At 49.4% G+C, this 13,799-nt stretch overlaps 2 protein-coding genes across 2 annotated transcripts in view; one reads left to right on the forward strand and one right to left on the reverse strand.

The window, feature by feature from the left end:
• Positions 1-13,799, reverse strand: part of LOC135919756 (uncharacterized) — an 84,936-nt gene that overhangs the window by 41,700 nt on the left and 29,437 nt on the right. The gene's annotated exons all lie outside the window — the stretch shown is intronic.
• The window catches only part of LOC135919755 (sodium/potassium/calcium exchanger 4-like), a 79,733-nt gene that overhangs the window by 27,235 nt on the left and 38,699 nt on the right, over positions 1-13,799 (forward strand). Inside the window, exon 2 of the mRNA XM_065453631.1 lies at positions 11,344-12,423. Coding sequence (XP_065309703.1) covers positions 11,344-12,423 — 1,080 coding nt within the window. The remainder of the gene's footprint in view (positions 1-11,343; positions 12,424-13,799) is intronic.

The following is a 13,799-nucleotide window of genomic DNA, read 5'->3' on the forward strand; positions in this document are numbered from 1 at the left end:
GAAGGTGAAGATGAAGAAAGTAGATGCGCATGAAATAAATAAAAAATCTAAGAACAATTATTACAGTTCCAGTTCGCTTTCTCCCGAAAAAGTTACAGTGGCACCACAAGCAGAGGAGTCTGTTGCCCATGGACCTGCAGACTTGCAGAACGTGGTCGCGGTGGTCGATTGGTTCCACAGATGCAAAACATGTCTTAAAAATGTACTGAAAAGCGATTAGCTACGTCATTGAGCTGTATTCGGGTCTCGCGAGGATAACAGCTCTTGGGCTAACAGCTCTTGGGCCACTGGTAAATGAAGTGAATATATTCATTTGTGGATACCGGTTGCTCCTAATCCGCTCAAAGTGTAGTTACCCCTAATGAATACCATAGGACTAACTTCACTTTGGGCACTTTACTAAGAGCCGACAGGAACGAACGAATATTGAAACGTTCGACTGAGGGTGGCTACAGACTGCTCAGACAGTAGTAGTAGTAGTAGTAGTAGTAAAAATGCCTTTATTGAGATGGCAGAATGGCTACCAAGCTGGCATTTCCAAATTCCCTGAGCGACAAAGAACTCTGTTTTGTGTCAAGTCTGCTGTCAATCTCTTGTATGCTGTCAATCTCTAGTAAGCATACAAAAAAAGGAATGACTTAATCCATCTGAAATAGTGAGGAGTAGTGTTTATTTTATTCAAAAGAAAACAGAAGGGAGGCGTTTGTAAAATGCGCAGCGAATAAAACATATTAGGAAAAAAAAAACTGTAGAGCCCACTGCAAATCGAGTCGAACATTCTCAAATACGAATAAAAAGGAGATGCATACAGAAACAAATGTTTTCGAATATTATTTTTTTTTTCAACTGATAGCAAGCTCATTGGTATGAGGCCCGAACTTTGTCACAAGTGAGATGCTCTCTCAACAGCTGGTCTGTCAACCTCAACCGTCCTGACATACTCTAAGCCCGCGCACAACACCTCAGCGTTGCGTTTCACAGCTTTAAAGAGTTTATTTTGGTTTGGATGAGGGTCACCTGCATTTCGACGTCGGATAAAAATTTGCTTTCTTGAGCTCAAGCTCCTTGAAAGAAGCGGCGGCATGCTTTCTTTCCCATTCATTCATCAATGCGACGGTCCTTTCTGTTCTCATCCTTATCCCACCGCAAGTTCGTCCCACAGACCATTTGAAGGATTCTCTAGGTCAGTGTTGCAGTCAACGTCCGATTTTTCGGACTTCCCAGGGGCCGCGAAAACATCCTAAAAAAATTAATGCACGTCTTTTACTGTCGCCACAGGCACGTCCGAGAAAGCTCTGAAGGCCTGCCAGTACAATGATTAGGCATATCGGTGCTCGTACTGCGACAGGAGACGGCGGGTACACGCGTGTATAATTCAGGAATGCATTCTGCAGTGTGCTCCCCTTTGCGCGCTCGTTAAGCATAGCCGCAATACTTCGCTTATGCTTCACCGCGTAACATTTCTGTATCAAGGCGAAGCTGCCTTTCGGGAACAGGCATTATGCAACGCGCCATGCCTTCCGAACTTCGAAGCCAATCGCGAGGATTGCAAAAGCGGAGTCGGTGCAATTGCCAACAGCGGCGAATTCTTTCAATTAAGGAACACGGTAACGAACGCCAAGAAGCTTAATTGCGAACGTCGATGCACTGGCCTAGCGTTTGCCGCGGTAGTGGCTACGACTGCCAGCGGATCTGCGTGCGAGAGCGCCGGTTCGAGGCGGCGAGATAATCGAAATGGCGGCGGTGGTGGTTTTGATTACCGCCGTTCCGGACCTGCGGTCACGGCAAGAAGTCCGTAAAGTCGGACGGCGTCGGGTTCTTGCCTCCGAAATTTCCGACGTTCTTACACGTTGACTCCATGGGGTACGTGGTGGTGCCGCGAAGCCGTCCGAATTATCGGGCATGTCCTAAAAATCGGGCGTCCGGAAAATCGGTCGTTGACTGTGCACTGGCAACTCCTCCAGCCGACGACACGGCATCAAAGACGATTCGTGACGATTCCTCTCTGTTACTCGAGCCAGCATTAGCGCGACTTTCGTTCCCTCTGAATAGAATTATAGCCAGTTTTCCCTGATAGGAGCACAGATTCCCCGAGTTTTCCCCGAGCATTTTTAGACCATGCAATATCCCTAAAAATTCCCGGTTTTCCCGTTTGGTAGACATCCTGTCTTTGCGTTTTTGCTCCGTTTTTTCTTTTGCTGAAAGAAAGAAAATAAAGGAAAGCGAAATGTCACTAACAACGTTGCAGTGACCGCGACCACGGTGTCCTGACGAAGCGGGCGTCCTGTCTTGCGCAGTGGCGCCGGTTTCTGAGCGGATGTCGCGGACGACTTAGCGAAAAAACGTGAAAACAAAAAAAAGCGAATGTCCCGCTTAAAAAGGGGGCTCCGCCGGATGACGTCGTATTTGGGGACGATGGCCCGCTGCTTCGCTGCGTGGAGCTCCGTCGAGCGTGTGATGTACGCCCCGAAATCGCCGGGCCACAGCCAACGTTCAGAGCCAACGTTATACATATATACATATATAACGTAAGCGAAGGCCGGCGGTGGAGCGATTTGCGCAATCGCTTTCCTCGCCAGAAACTGCCCGGTGGATCAACGATGATCTACGCCGTCGCTGTCGTCTGAGGGGGCCGAGCTCGAATCTTAGCCGGCCGGGCCGTGTGATCGGAACTGGCAGGCCAACGACCCCGAGAAGATGTACACCCAGCCACAGAAGTTTACGGATCACGGGATCTCAGAAAACGTTCAATTCAAAAGTAGCCTGTAGCAGTAGCCAGTAAAACTGTATACGAGAATGTTGTTAGCATATTATAGTCGAGGCCTGAAATGCAAATACCAGGCTGCGTTGTGACGTTGCGGAGATATTCAGTTTTTTTCTCAGATTTCATGGTCCGTAATATTTTGTGGCCGGGTGTACATCTCGGTCCGCTCTTCGCTGCGCGCTTGATTCCTGAACCAACCTAGCCTCGTTATATAGATATAAAAAAAAAACTGCGAAAGATAACGGGCCGCAAAGAAAAAAAGATAACCTAACGGAAAACCTTCGCAGACGTGTGCAAACCGGAGCAACTCGTACATCGAAGACAGCGAAGCTCTGCTGTACAAAGAAGTTCTCGCACCCTTCGGCAGCCATGTAGTGGTAAGGTTCAGCGCTGCCCGTGTTCCACTCGAGAATTTGCAAATGTTTCACTATATCCCGCGCAATGCTGTACGATGCTGTGTCCCGCGCAATGCTGCACAATGCTGCAATTCACTGTTCCCGAGTTGCCGCCTTCTTTTTAAAGGCAATGCCTTTCTCGGCGAGTTACCGCCATGTTGTTGCCGTATCGCGATATACGCGTGCTTCTAGGCTCTAGACTCTAGGCTAGGCTCTAGGCTAGGCTCTAGGCTAGATTCTAGGCTCTAGATCCCGCAGGTGGTGCAGTCTAAACATGTGGACCGATCTCGAAGATGGTGCAGTAAAAAAGAAAGAAAGAAAGAAAGAAAGAAAGAAAGAAAGAAAGAAAGAAAGAAAGAAAGCAAAGGCCAATTAAGCAGTCCGACGCCCTTCCTCCTCCTCCTCCTCATCCTCCTCCCTCCGAGCGACGAGTACGCCACAGAGTGCCGTGCGCAGTTACTCCACCCATTCTCACACCCGACTCGCTCAGCAAGACGTTGTATTTGGTCGACGTCAACGACGAGCAACTCCGTTTTTTTATTATTTATATTTTTTTCAGGCTATTCACTGCATCCGAGCTTGGTATTTCTGTACGTGCACCGATATAATACATGCTTCTGCAGTCTGTACATATGCGCCCAACTCGATATCGATCACACCGCCACATCTTGCCACGTACCGCACGAAAACCGTTGTAGAACTTTCCCTGCACATCTTTGCTGGTGAAACAAACATTTTTTTTTTTTAATCGTAAGGATCTTCGGTGAACATATGACACACAAGGTGGCTTCGGACAAGCGGCGCCACTAGCAACGCAGCGCAAAAAAAAAAATTGACATTTTCTATATCGCAAGCGACAGTATTCATTCCGCGACCGCGACACACAAGTTCAAAAAAGCGAAAACAAAGAAAGAAAGAAGGCAAGAAAGTCGATCAACGGGCTCACTTTCATAGTAGACTATCGTCTTACAAGGAATGACAAAGGGAAGCGGCGGCGCAATTAAGGAAGGTACAAAAGCGCAATCTTACTACCTTCGTTTGTGGCGTCGCTGTTTTTTGTCCTACCGCGAAACCAGCCGGGGAACCCTAGTGACTACGGCGTTGGGCTACTGGGCTCGAGGTCGTAGGTGATATAAATGAGTAAAATAAAAAAAACAAATAAATACCACTCGTGTACTCAGATTTAGGTGCACGTCAAACAACTCCAGGTGCTAGAAATTAATCCGCAGTCCCCCTCTACGGAGTGGTTCATAGTGAGATTCTTTCTTTTTTTTGTGGCACGTAAAACCGCAAAATCATACGCACATATATTCTTCAAATAAAGCGCAGCACTATACATCTATGAACATTGCACCAAACTAGTCCTTTTTGTTGCACCACTGAACTCAATTTCAGGCGTCACTGCGCTACCTTCGTCGGCGATTGAGCCGGAGGGTTATAAGACACACCAGTGGGTTCAGACTACGAAATGAAAAAGCAGTAATTCAAAAACAAAAGGCCGAAACATTCTTTTCACACGATCGATGTCGAACCTCGAGCACTTGCAGATAGCGCTACTCTAGTCATCTGCTGCGAAACTGTGCCGCCCCAGCACACCCTCATGTACCCGATAAGGGAAAACAATAAAATGCACACACTCTATTATAATGAATGATCCCTACGTATACGGCTTTACAAAGCGTAACAGCTCGCCTGACATCTGGGCGCCATCTAGTAGCCTCTGCTCGTTCAACCTCCCCTCGCCTCCCTCCCTTCGACCCCCCCCCCCCCGAACCCCATCACCCCCAACACCTTCCCTCCGCAGGATCCTTTGTTTGCTCTTTCTTTTCGATCTCTGTTAATTCTTATCTCTAATGGCCTTTTATCCGTAGCTCGCTTCTCCGTCTGTCCGATGACGCTGCGATAGCGGACGTCACACCACCGCCCGTGTTCAAACAACACGACCCTATCGCCGCTCGCCCCCGCTTTCCCTTGCGGCTCAACTGCGCAAGGAGAAGCATCCTTTACAGGCACGCGAGCGCAGTTCGCTTTTTGCCAGCCCCTCCGCCGGCCTTTTCTTCTTTGCTTTCTTTTTTTTTTCTCGCAATCTGAAAGAAAAGAGTAACACCCGCCCGCCGTTCAGCCCCGAACTCGATCAATGTCTCCGTTCATTATTATTATTATTCTTTCGGCGCGCGCGCTTTCTCCTCCCCTTTCGCCTTCGGTCTCTTTCCTTCCTTTCTTTCTTTTCTTTTCCGCGACTGCGTACGAGCTCTCGTCACTTTTTGCCTCGCTCCTTTTTCTCGTCATCCGAGTTTCGCTTCGGATCTCCTCCCCGCGCGTAAAAAGGCTTTCATCCCTGTCGCGCCACACCACGCCGTACTCGCACGGACACCGCAGCAAGCGAGGCAAGCTCCCTCAGCCACCGCTTTTCCATGCTTCCCTTCGCCAACCCTCCTCCTCCTCTTACAGACTGCGGCTGACTTGCACCTTCTCTCGGTGGCCCTTAAGCATCGCGTTTCGGGGCTCAATTTAGCGGCTATTACCCGGCAACCCGACAGGGGGCTGCTGCGGCGGCTGCGTCGGGCAGGGATGGCGATAACGCGCAGTAAATCAATCCCCCTCCCCCAGGCTCTTCCACTGAACTTCCATTTTTGTTCCTTCCGAGCGTTTGTCAGTCTGTTCCACCCTCTATCTGCAAGCGTGCAAGCGGCGGCGGTGACCACAATGGTGACACCTAGCGGCAGTCCCCCGAGTCTCGGGTCAAGCGCGCGCGCGTTTGTCTGTGTGTATGTGCGTGTGCGAACATGCCTGCAGGTGCGTGTTGTGCGTGCTGTTGACACGACCGTCCTCGCGCCTGTCCTTACTCGCTTCGGCCATCCGCTCTGCACACAGCAGAGCACCGGTCGTTCTTCCTCCGCTGACCCCAATATCTCCCCGTGTGACCGCAGGACGAAAGATTTATTTACCCTATAAGCGAACCTAACCTCACGTTCTATACGTTCTTACGTTTTCGTTTTCTTTCGCGACCCATCTCAGCCCTCCTTCCTCCCCCTTTCTGGCTCTCTTTCTTCACACTCGGTGCCGCTGGGATCGGCGATGCGAAGCGATCGTCTGCTTCTTCGGTCCCGAGCGTGTCGTCTGCGATTCACGCGTCGTCTGCTGTGCCGCGATAGAGAGCGGCCATCGTAGGATCTTGGCAAACCGCTAAGCGTGCGTCGCGAACCAGTCGGCGCCGCTGAGAAAACTTGCCGCGCGCGTGTGTGTGTGTGTATATATATATATATATATATATATATATATATATATTACACGCTGATATCGGCGAGAAGCAATTTATTAGTCAAGCACTGCTATATCCGATAACTTTTTAATCTTTGAATTCGTATTCTTAATATTGAGGTTAGAGCGGTCCCACTTCAGCTAGTTTAAGTTACGAACACTTCGTTATGTCCAAACGAAGTGTCGCAGAACACTAACTCGGCATGTCAGTGTTCGTTATATCGATGTTCAAACGGTCAGTGGACGTAAGGGTGCCGTCCTTTGTACAGCGTTCTTCAGAGCGGCGTATTCGCTGACCCTTCGTTCCCCAAGAAGAAAAAAACTACAGTTTTCAACGGTACCTTACCTTCCTCTCTGCGGTTTATTATCAGTAAAGTGCGATCACCTGATTTTCATGAGAACGAGGGTGTAAGTGCGCATGCCGCAAACGCGAGGTAACGTAAACAAATCGTACACAAGTTAATGAGCACGAACACAGTTAGTTTCTCAATAAGAGCTAGCGTTCCCGTTTCCCGTATGAGTATATCATAATCAATCTATGAATAAGTATAACGGCTTGCCTTACGTGTTGCCATACTACTAAATTCTTCACTTGCACCCGCAAAGGCCCGATTTGAGAGGAAGTGGGGTCGCACCAAATTATTAGCACAGAAATGAACTGCGCTCTAGACTTTCCAAAATATAAAAAGGAAGAGGCCGGATGGGGATAATAGAAATAGTAAGAGAACAAATTGAAACACACAAAAGGAAAACAGCAGAACATTGGTCCAGATAATTCTGCCTCCAGAGTGTGGACGCTAGTGGATAACCATCAAATCAAACCTCCGCTCACTAAGCATACGCCGTGAGCAGTGGTTATACAACGCAGCAGAAGAGCACTCCACCGCCGACGAGAGTGCAATTTCGCAATCGCCGAAATATTTTGAGCGACAACCGTACGCATCGAGAAGGTCATACCAGTCTGCCGCCTCGGAGCGCAAAACGGAAAATGCAATTCCAGAAATAGCTGGCTGGATAGGAGCACGTCCGTGCTATCTCCGTTATATATGCTACGTCTGCCGGCGCTGGCGCTAGAACCTGATCCTCTTCACCTCTTCATCACAGCCTCCACCCCACCTGTGTCTACCCTCGTCCGTGAGAAAGATATAATTCGGGATTTCTGCCCTTTCCGCTACATTTAATCTGGCGGAGAGCCTCACGGTAACGATACACCGGTGGTTTAGCAACAAGACCTCGGTGGGTTACATAACGACCATGTCGTATATGCGCGCCCACTGCGCCGTCTGCTTGCAGAACCGTTCTCGTTTTCCTAACCGCTGTCGTCTGCTTGGGGGAAAAAAAAAAAACGTTTTCGTCTGCTACACCGAAAGCAATCTTTTTTTCGAGAGCTTCCCGCATATATAACAGGGGGATACGAATGCGCAAGCTCAGTCCGCAACGGTATAATAAAAGATTCCTTCTCCGTTTATTTAACTGGCGGTTGCGCCATTATACCTGACGGCAGCTGCCGTCTTTCTGTGTTGCTCGCGAGTCGCACGAAGAACGTCCCACCTAACAAACGACACCAGCTTTGCATGTCGGGGGGGCGGGGGGGGGGGGCACTCTGGGCGCTGAAACGAGAGATCTGTGCGTCTTTTTGCATGCACGGGTGGATAAAGCGTGCACTGCAGCAATCCCAACACGGACTTTTCCCCCTTCTTTTTAATGCTCGCTATACAAGAAGTGGCAGTAGCAAAACGAATGAGGGCAAGTTATCCACGAATCTCGTCTAGCCGAGAGGCTGAAATGAAGGGAATACTTTTTTTTTTTTAGCAGAAGGCGTTTTACAACAAAACGCGTGCACCAGCGAATTCGCGGTGTACACTCAGATAAGCTCGTCGTTGGTTGGCGTAAAGAAGTCACGTGTTTTGCAAGGCGACCTAGAGCGTAGGTAAGACGAATACGGTCGGCGAAAGAACACAAACGGAAAAAGAAAAATGATACCATCACTCCCGTGAGCGACAACTTGCAGAATCCCGAATAAACGGCTGCGTCACGTGAGGTCTATACGGATTCGTTGACGCGAACCTATACTATATATGCTATCGGGTTAATTGATTCACTAATCGACACTTAAAGCACGGCCCAATGCTGCGTCGCCGACAAGTACTCGTTCCTTACCGAAGTACTGTTTACGGGGGGTAATCATCGCGTCGTATATGGGCGACGGCGAAGAACCCGAGAGTGCCAGAAGTGTGAGCCACGATTAGAGAACGTGCGCCAAGAAAAACAAGCATAACACTCAAAGCGCTATACGATAGCGGGGATCACGTCTGTCCGCCACGTGTATACACGTATATATATATCGCGCAACTGCATATATCCTCTCGCTTACACAATCGGGAACGAGCGACAGCATTGGCGTCTCCGCGCGCATTTTTGCGATATTTCTCGACACCGAATCCGCGACAACCGTTCAAGCGTTTCCGCACACAGCTGGCGCGTCTCGCCGCCCGTGGACAAATCGATAACAGCGACGATCCGGCGAAAAACAGCCATCGCCGGAGAGCAAAAGCAACGTACGCGTCTTAGTATTCACGCAAACGTGTTTACGTAAGCGGGCGTGGAAAAACACACGCGAGGCCATCGAGCAACGCGAGCTGAGGAGCTGCACATTCGACGCGGGTTGTACTTTCGGTGGCGCCGCTCTGAAAGCATGCACGGAGAGCTTCCCTGCTATAAGCCACTGGCATGATGCCCGTTGCTTCGGCGAGGTGACTCCCTGATAGGCTCGACACAGCGTCGTAAAAAAATTTGAAGGTATCTCTCCGAAGGCGACGCATCTAGCAGACAGGCTCAAAGAAGTAGTAGTCGACCTTGGACTTAAAAAAACACCCCTTAAGACGTGCGGCCCAGGTTTCGATGTAAAAATACAAACCCACTTGAAGCTTAAGGCGGACGCGCTGTTCCGGTGCTTTCTATGGCAGACAAGCGGGGCGCCGAGGAAGACGGCTGGAGACGATAAACGTAACACACAACTGTAGCCGCTGTATATAGCGACGCGGACGACGAATTGTATTTGGCAGCGAAGAAATTCCCCTCACATGTCGTGCCGGTGCACACAAACATGTTTTCCCCGGGAAACTGCAACACACAACGTTCTAGACGTACTGCACCACACTGCAGCGCGATTCCAAGCCGTCCTAAGATCGAACAACGTGAGGCTTACGCCGAGTAGGAGAACTGACCCGACGGCGGCCTTTGAACAACTGTCGTCTGCTATGCAGACTAGGCAGACAACAGTTGAACAGACTACGGTATACATAGCAACTATCGCCTGCTAGGCCTCACGCGCAGTACCAAATATATCGCCATGTTACATCCTTTTCTTTAAGTACGCCCAATCACAAAGGCACACACACAGGAAGAACCCGACTCAAAGTTTTCCTCTGTGTCGTTGATGGCGTTCGCTTCCCGAGCAGGCATCAGCACAACGTAACGCAAAACGTAACACAAGACGGCCTTCCGGATATATATACATATATATGCAGCCTCTTTCACCCAGACACCGCCAAACCGGCGGCTACGCGCATGCGCAAGCGCATCTCCAATCACGGCGCGTATCCAGTAAATGAATCTAATTAAATATTGATCCTCGCATCGCGTACCTGAACACGCCGACCACGATTTGCTTGCACAGCTTGACCCCGCTTCCCTTCTTCTTAAATCAGCAAGCATGAGGGCGCGCGCGGCTCGGAATTCTTATTACCGTGCACTGAGGAAGGCATGAATAAACAGCGCTTCCCCAGAAACTTTCGGCCCGCGTATTTGCCGGTGCTCGTATATTTTTCTTCGTATACACCCGGACCATGCGCGCCGACCTGCACGATTCGGCCGCGGTGCGTGGTTGGCGCTCTATCTCGTTTGTAAGCCTTTTAGTGCTGCGCACATATAAGTCGCTAGATTAAGGGTCCGGCCGGATGGACTCAACCGCGAAGTCTGCGTTTTGAACCTGTCATAGTCATAGTCATGTTATAGTCATACATACATGCGCGACGCAGGAGAACGATAATGCTTGCAATTTTCTGCCCTAGCCTTCTTTTTTTTCTTATTTTTCTTTATTTATTTTACTTTTCCCCCTGAGTGCTTGCGACTTTCGCAATGAAGGCACAGGCGAAACGAAAGTCAGAAAGGGGCGGTTTCATCCCCGCCATCCTGGCTGCAGTGCCATGTCGCAATACCGCTTTCTCTGTTTGCGTGGATATATTATGCTCTATAGGTACGCGTTTTCTTAAGCAGGCTGCTGCTGGCCAGACGACGATCGATGCAACTGCAGACGGCAGACTTCTGGCTCTCTTCTGGAAAGCAGAAGAGCCTCTCTCATAACTTCTCGTCCGTCGCTTTTCTTTTTTCCGTCTGCATCTCTTGGCGCGTCTACAAAAAGCGGAATATGCCAGCGAACACAGATTTTGTACGATACGACATTTTATTGTTCGTCGTCGTCGCTTTTTTCTTTTTCTTCTTCTGATCTCTTAGCGTCGTGGAACGAGCCCTGCAACGGTCGAAACCACAACGCGAAAAGTTTGGTGGAGAGAGTTAGTGAGAGCTGGAGAGAAGAAGGAACGAATCAGGAAGCAACGAATTTGCGGTGATCAAGACAAGTGAAAGGAGAAAAAGAGAGCAAGAAAAAGAAAAACTGAGAATAAATGGGATTTCGGTCGTATAACTTAACAATACCAAGCCCGGTTCACCGTCATCCATTGTACGCGATAAAAGGAGGAAGGGAGGAGGGGGGGGGGTGCTTAGACATCGCATTTCATGCACGCATCCTATACCATCGTGTAGAATTGATCTTAACGCTGATAAAACTCGTCTTTCTTTCTTCACCTGCACCTATAGTTCTAACGCTCGCTTCTTCTGTACATTTCTTTCTCTCCAATGCAGTCACGCCTGAGACCAGCGGCTTTGCGACAGGCCGTCGTCTGCTCTCAACCGGGGAAGCGGCGGAAGCAGACGACGTTCTGGTCCCACTTTCACAGGAACCGGACGTCGCGCTGGCGCCCAAGAGACACGTAAACCCGCTTTCCAAACGAGCCTCGCACGCCGAAAGCTCAAGCGCTAACGGAGATAAAACACCAACGAGAGAAGGTGACGAACCGAAGCCCAAAACATCGGCTGGAGGCAATGGAGGCAAAGGAAAGCCAAGAGACAAAAACGGAGACGATGATGCAAGCAATGGCAAAGGAAAACAGACAAATTCGCAGCTCCCTGGTGAAGGAACAGCGAGCGAGACGGGCGGACCGCAGGTAGAACCCGGAACGCCGGAAGGCACGGACAAAGGCGGCGAACAGGGACCGAAAAAGGAAAAAGCCTCGGGAAAGCAGAGGACGCCGAAGGAGGAAGATAATGAGGGAGCAAAGGAAGAAAAGCCGAAAGGCGAGTCCGAGAAGCCGGGTCAAGACAAGCCGAGAGCAGACGAAAAGCCGCCAGAAGGATCGGGCAAGAAGACTGGAGCAAAGTCACAGCAGGCTTCCAAGGGACAGCCGCCGAGCGAGGACAAAGAAAAGGACAAAGAGCCCGGGACCAAGCTGAAGCAAGACAATGAGCAAAAGCCAACAAAAGCAGACGGCAACAAGGAAAACGGGGAAAAAGCAAAATCCAAGGACGAATCGCCGCAGACGGACCAAGAGTCGAAGTCGAAGGCAGATCAAGGATCGAAGACGGATACGCATCGAGGGTCGAAGCCGAAATCAAAGACAAGCGACAAGTCCACGTCGGGAGAAGAAACGGCTTCAAAGTCCAGAGGGGAACCGCAGCCGAAAGAGGGAGACAAACCTATCCAGGAAAACGAAAAACCCAGGGAAGGTGGCTCCGAAGGAGAGGAACCGAAACCTCAGGGGGAAGAGACCAACCCCAGCAGCAACGCTTCCAAGAACGCTACAAAGGCGGCCGAAGGCGAGGGAGACAGGCGGAAGAACAAAACAAAAGGCGAAGAGGCGGATGACGTATACTGCACTAGACCTGGTAAGTGTCGAGTGCCTCTCCGTTCTTTTATTTACCGCCAGACAATTCAAAAGAATGAACTTTTACGCTGTTCCCTGTGGTATAGGCGGTTTCACTTTCTTTTTCCTTGGTTATAGTTTTGTTGAAGGCCCTAACCGTTGTATCTGTATTGTATGTATTCGTTGCCGTGTTAGCCAGGCTATATATTACAGCACCTTTGTCGACGTAAATCGCTACATGGCAGGACTAAAAAATGTTATTGAACATTGTTGCACGCGCATACTGCGGCATTGATGGAGTCAGATGTCGACAGACAATGCCCCCCCCCTCACCCCCCTCCCCGACTCCCATCCCCTAGTTCCGACTTTTTCCGCTCGAGAGTTGGCATCTACGCCAAGTCGTTGAGGAATAGGAAGGGAAAAATCGGCGCAGCTTTTATTTTTCACAAAGTTTTCCATTTTGTACAGTCGTATCAATTCTTGTTGGTTTCCGTTTGGAGTTTTCTCCTTCTGACAACGAGGTGGTGGTTTACCCTGCCAGGACGGCAACATCGGGCAAAGGGGGTGGAATTTCAAAAAAAAAGAAAAAAAGCTTTCGTGGTCACAAAAGAAAAAAAAGGGGGGGGAGGAATTCCGTTGAATATATGGCAGGTCCCGATTGCGATTAACACCCGTCCTTATAAAGCAGTAATGTGTGTCTGCAAATACCAACAAAACTCCGTTCATCGGGCACTCGGTTACACTAGCTCACTCAATATATGCCAACATTGGCAGCGGTACAGCTATATTCTTTTACTCTTCATGTCTCCACTCCCCTTCGGCTCTACTTTTTTCTGTTTTTTTATATGCGCCGTTCTAACGATGTTTATTTATCTTTGTTTCAGCCTATCCCCGATAATTCACATCGCATTCACTTTTCCTGTTACCCTTTACCTTCTCTCCCGCTCTGCGCGTTTTTTTTTTTTTCTTTCCGTGCTTGCACATTTTTCCCGTTGCCATCCTCCGACCGATCCCTGGCCTAAGCATGTCATAGCGCGCTTGCGTCATTGTCCAGGACAAACAACAGCAAAACACGTCTTCAATGCAGGCGCGGTTAAAAAGTAAAATAAACACTGCAAGGAAAACAAGGTGAGATCGAGTAACGCTTTTTTTTTCTTTTCACGGCCCGCAAATTTCATCACCTAGCAGCGATATATCATCGGTGCACACGAAAGGGGAGAAATAATAGAAAAAAAAAACATACTAAGTGGAGCTGGCCATTGTGTCGTTGCCTGGCACGGTAACGGAGTACGTAATAGTTGCTCGATGCCATGCAGGGGAAAAAAACAGCTCAACATTTTTTTTCCTTTTTTATTCTACGGCGCCAAGTGTCAGGCCATTAGAGCGGCAAGTTTCTGG

The sequence above is a fragment of the Dermacentor albipictus genome, chromosome 7 (genome assembly GCF_038994185.2).
Source record: "Dermacentor albipictus isolate Rhodes 1998 colony chromosome 7, USDA_Dalb.pri_finalv2, whole genome shotgun sequence".
Taxonomy (NCBI): Eukaryota; Metazoa; Arthropoda; class Arachnida; order Ixodida; family Ixodidae; genus Dermacentor; species Dermacentor albipictus.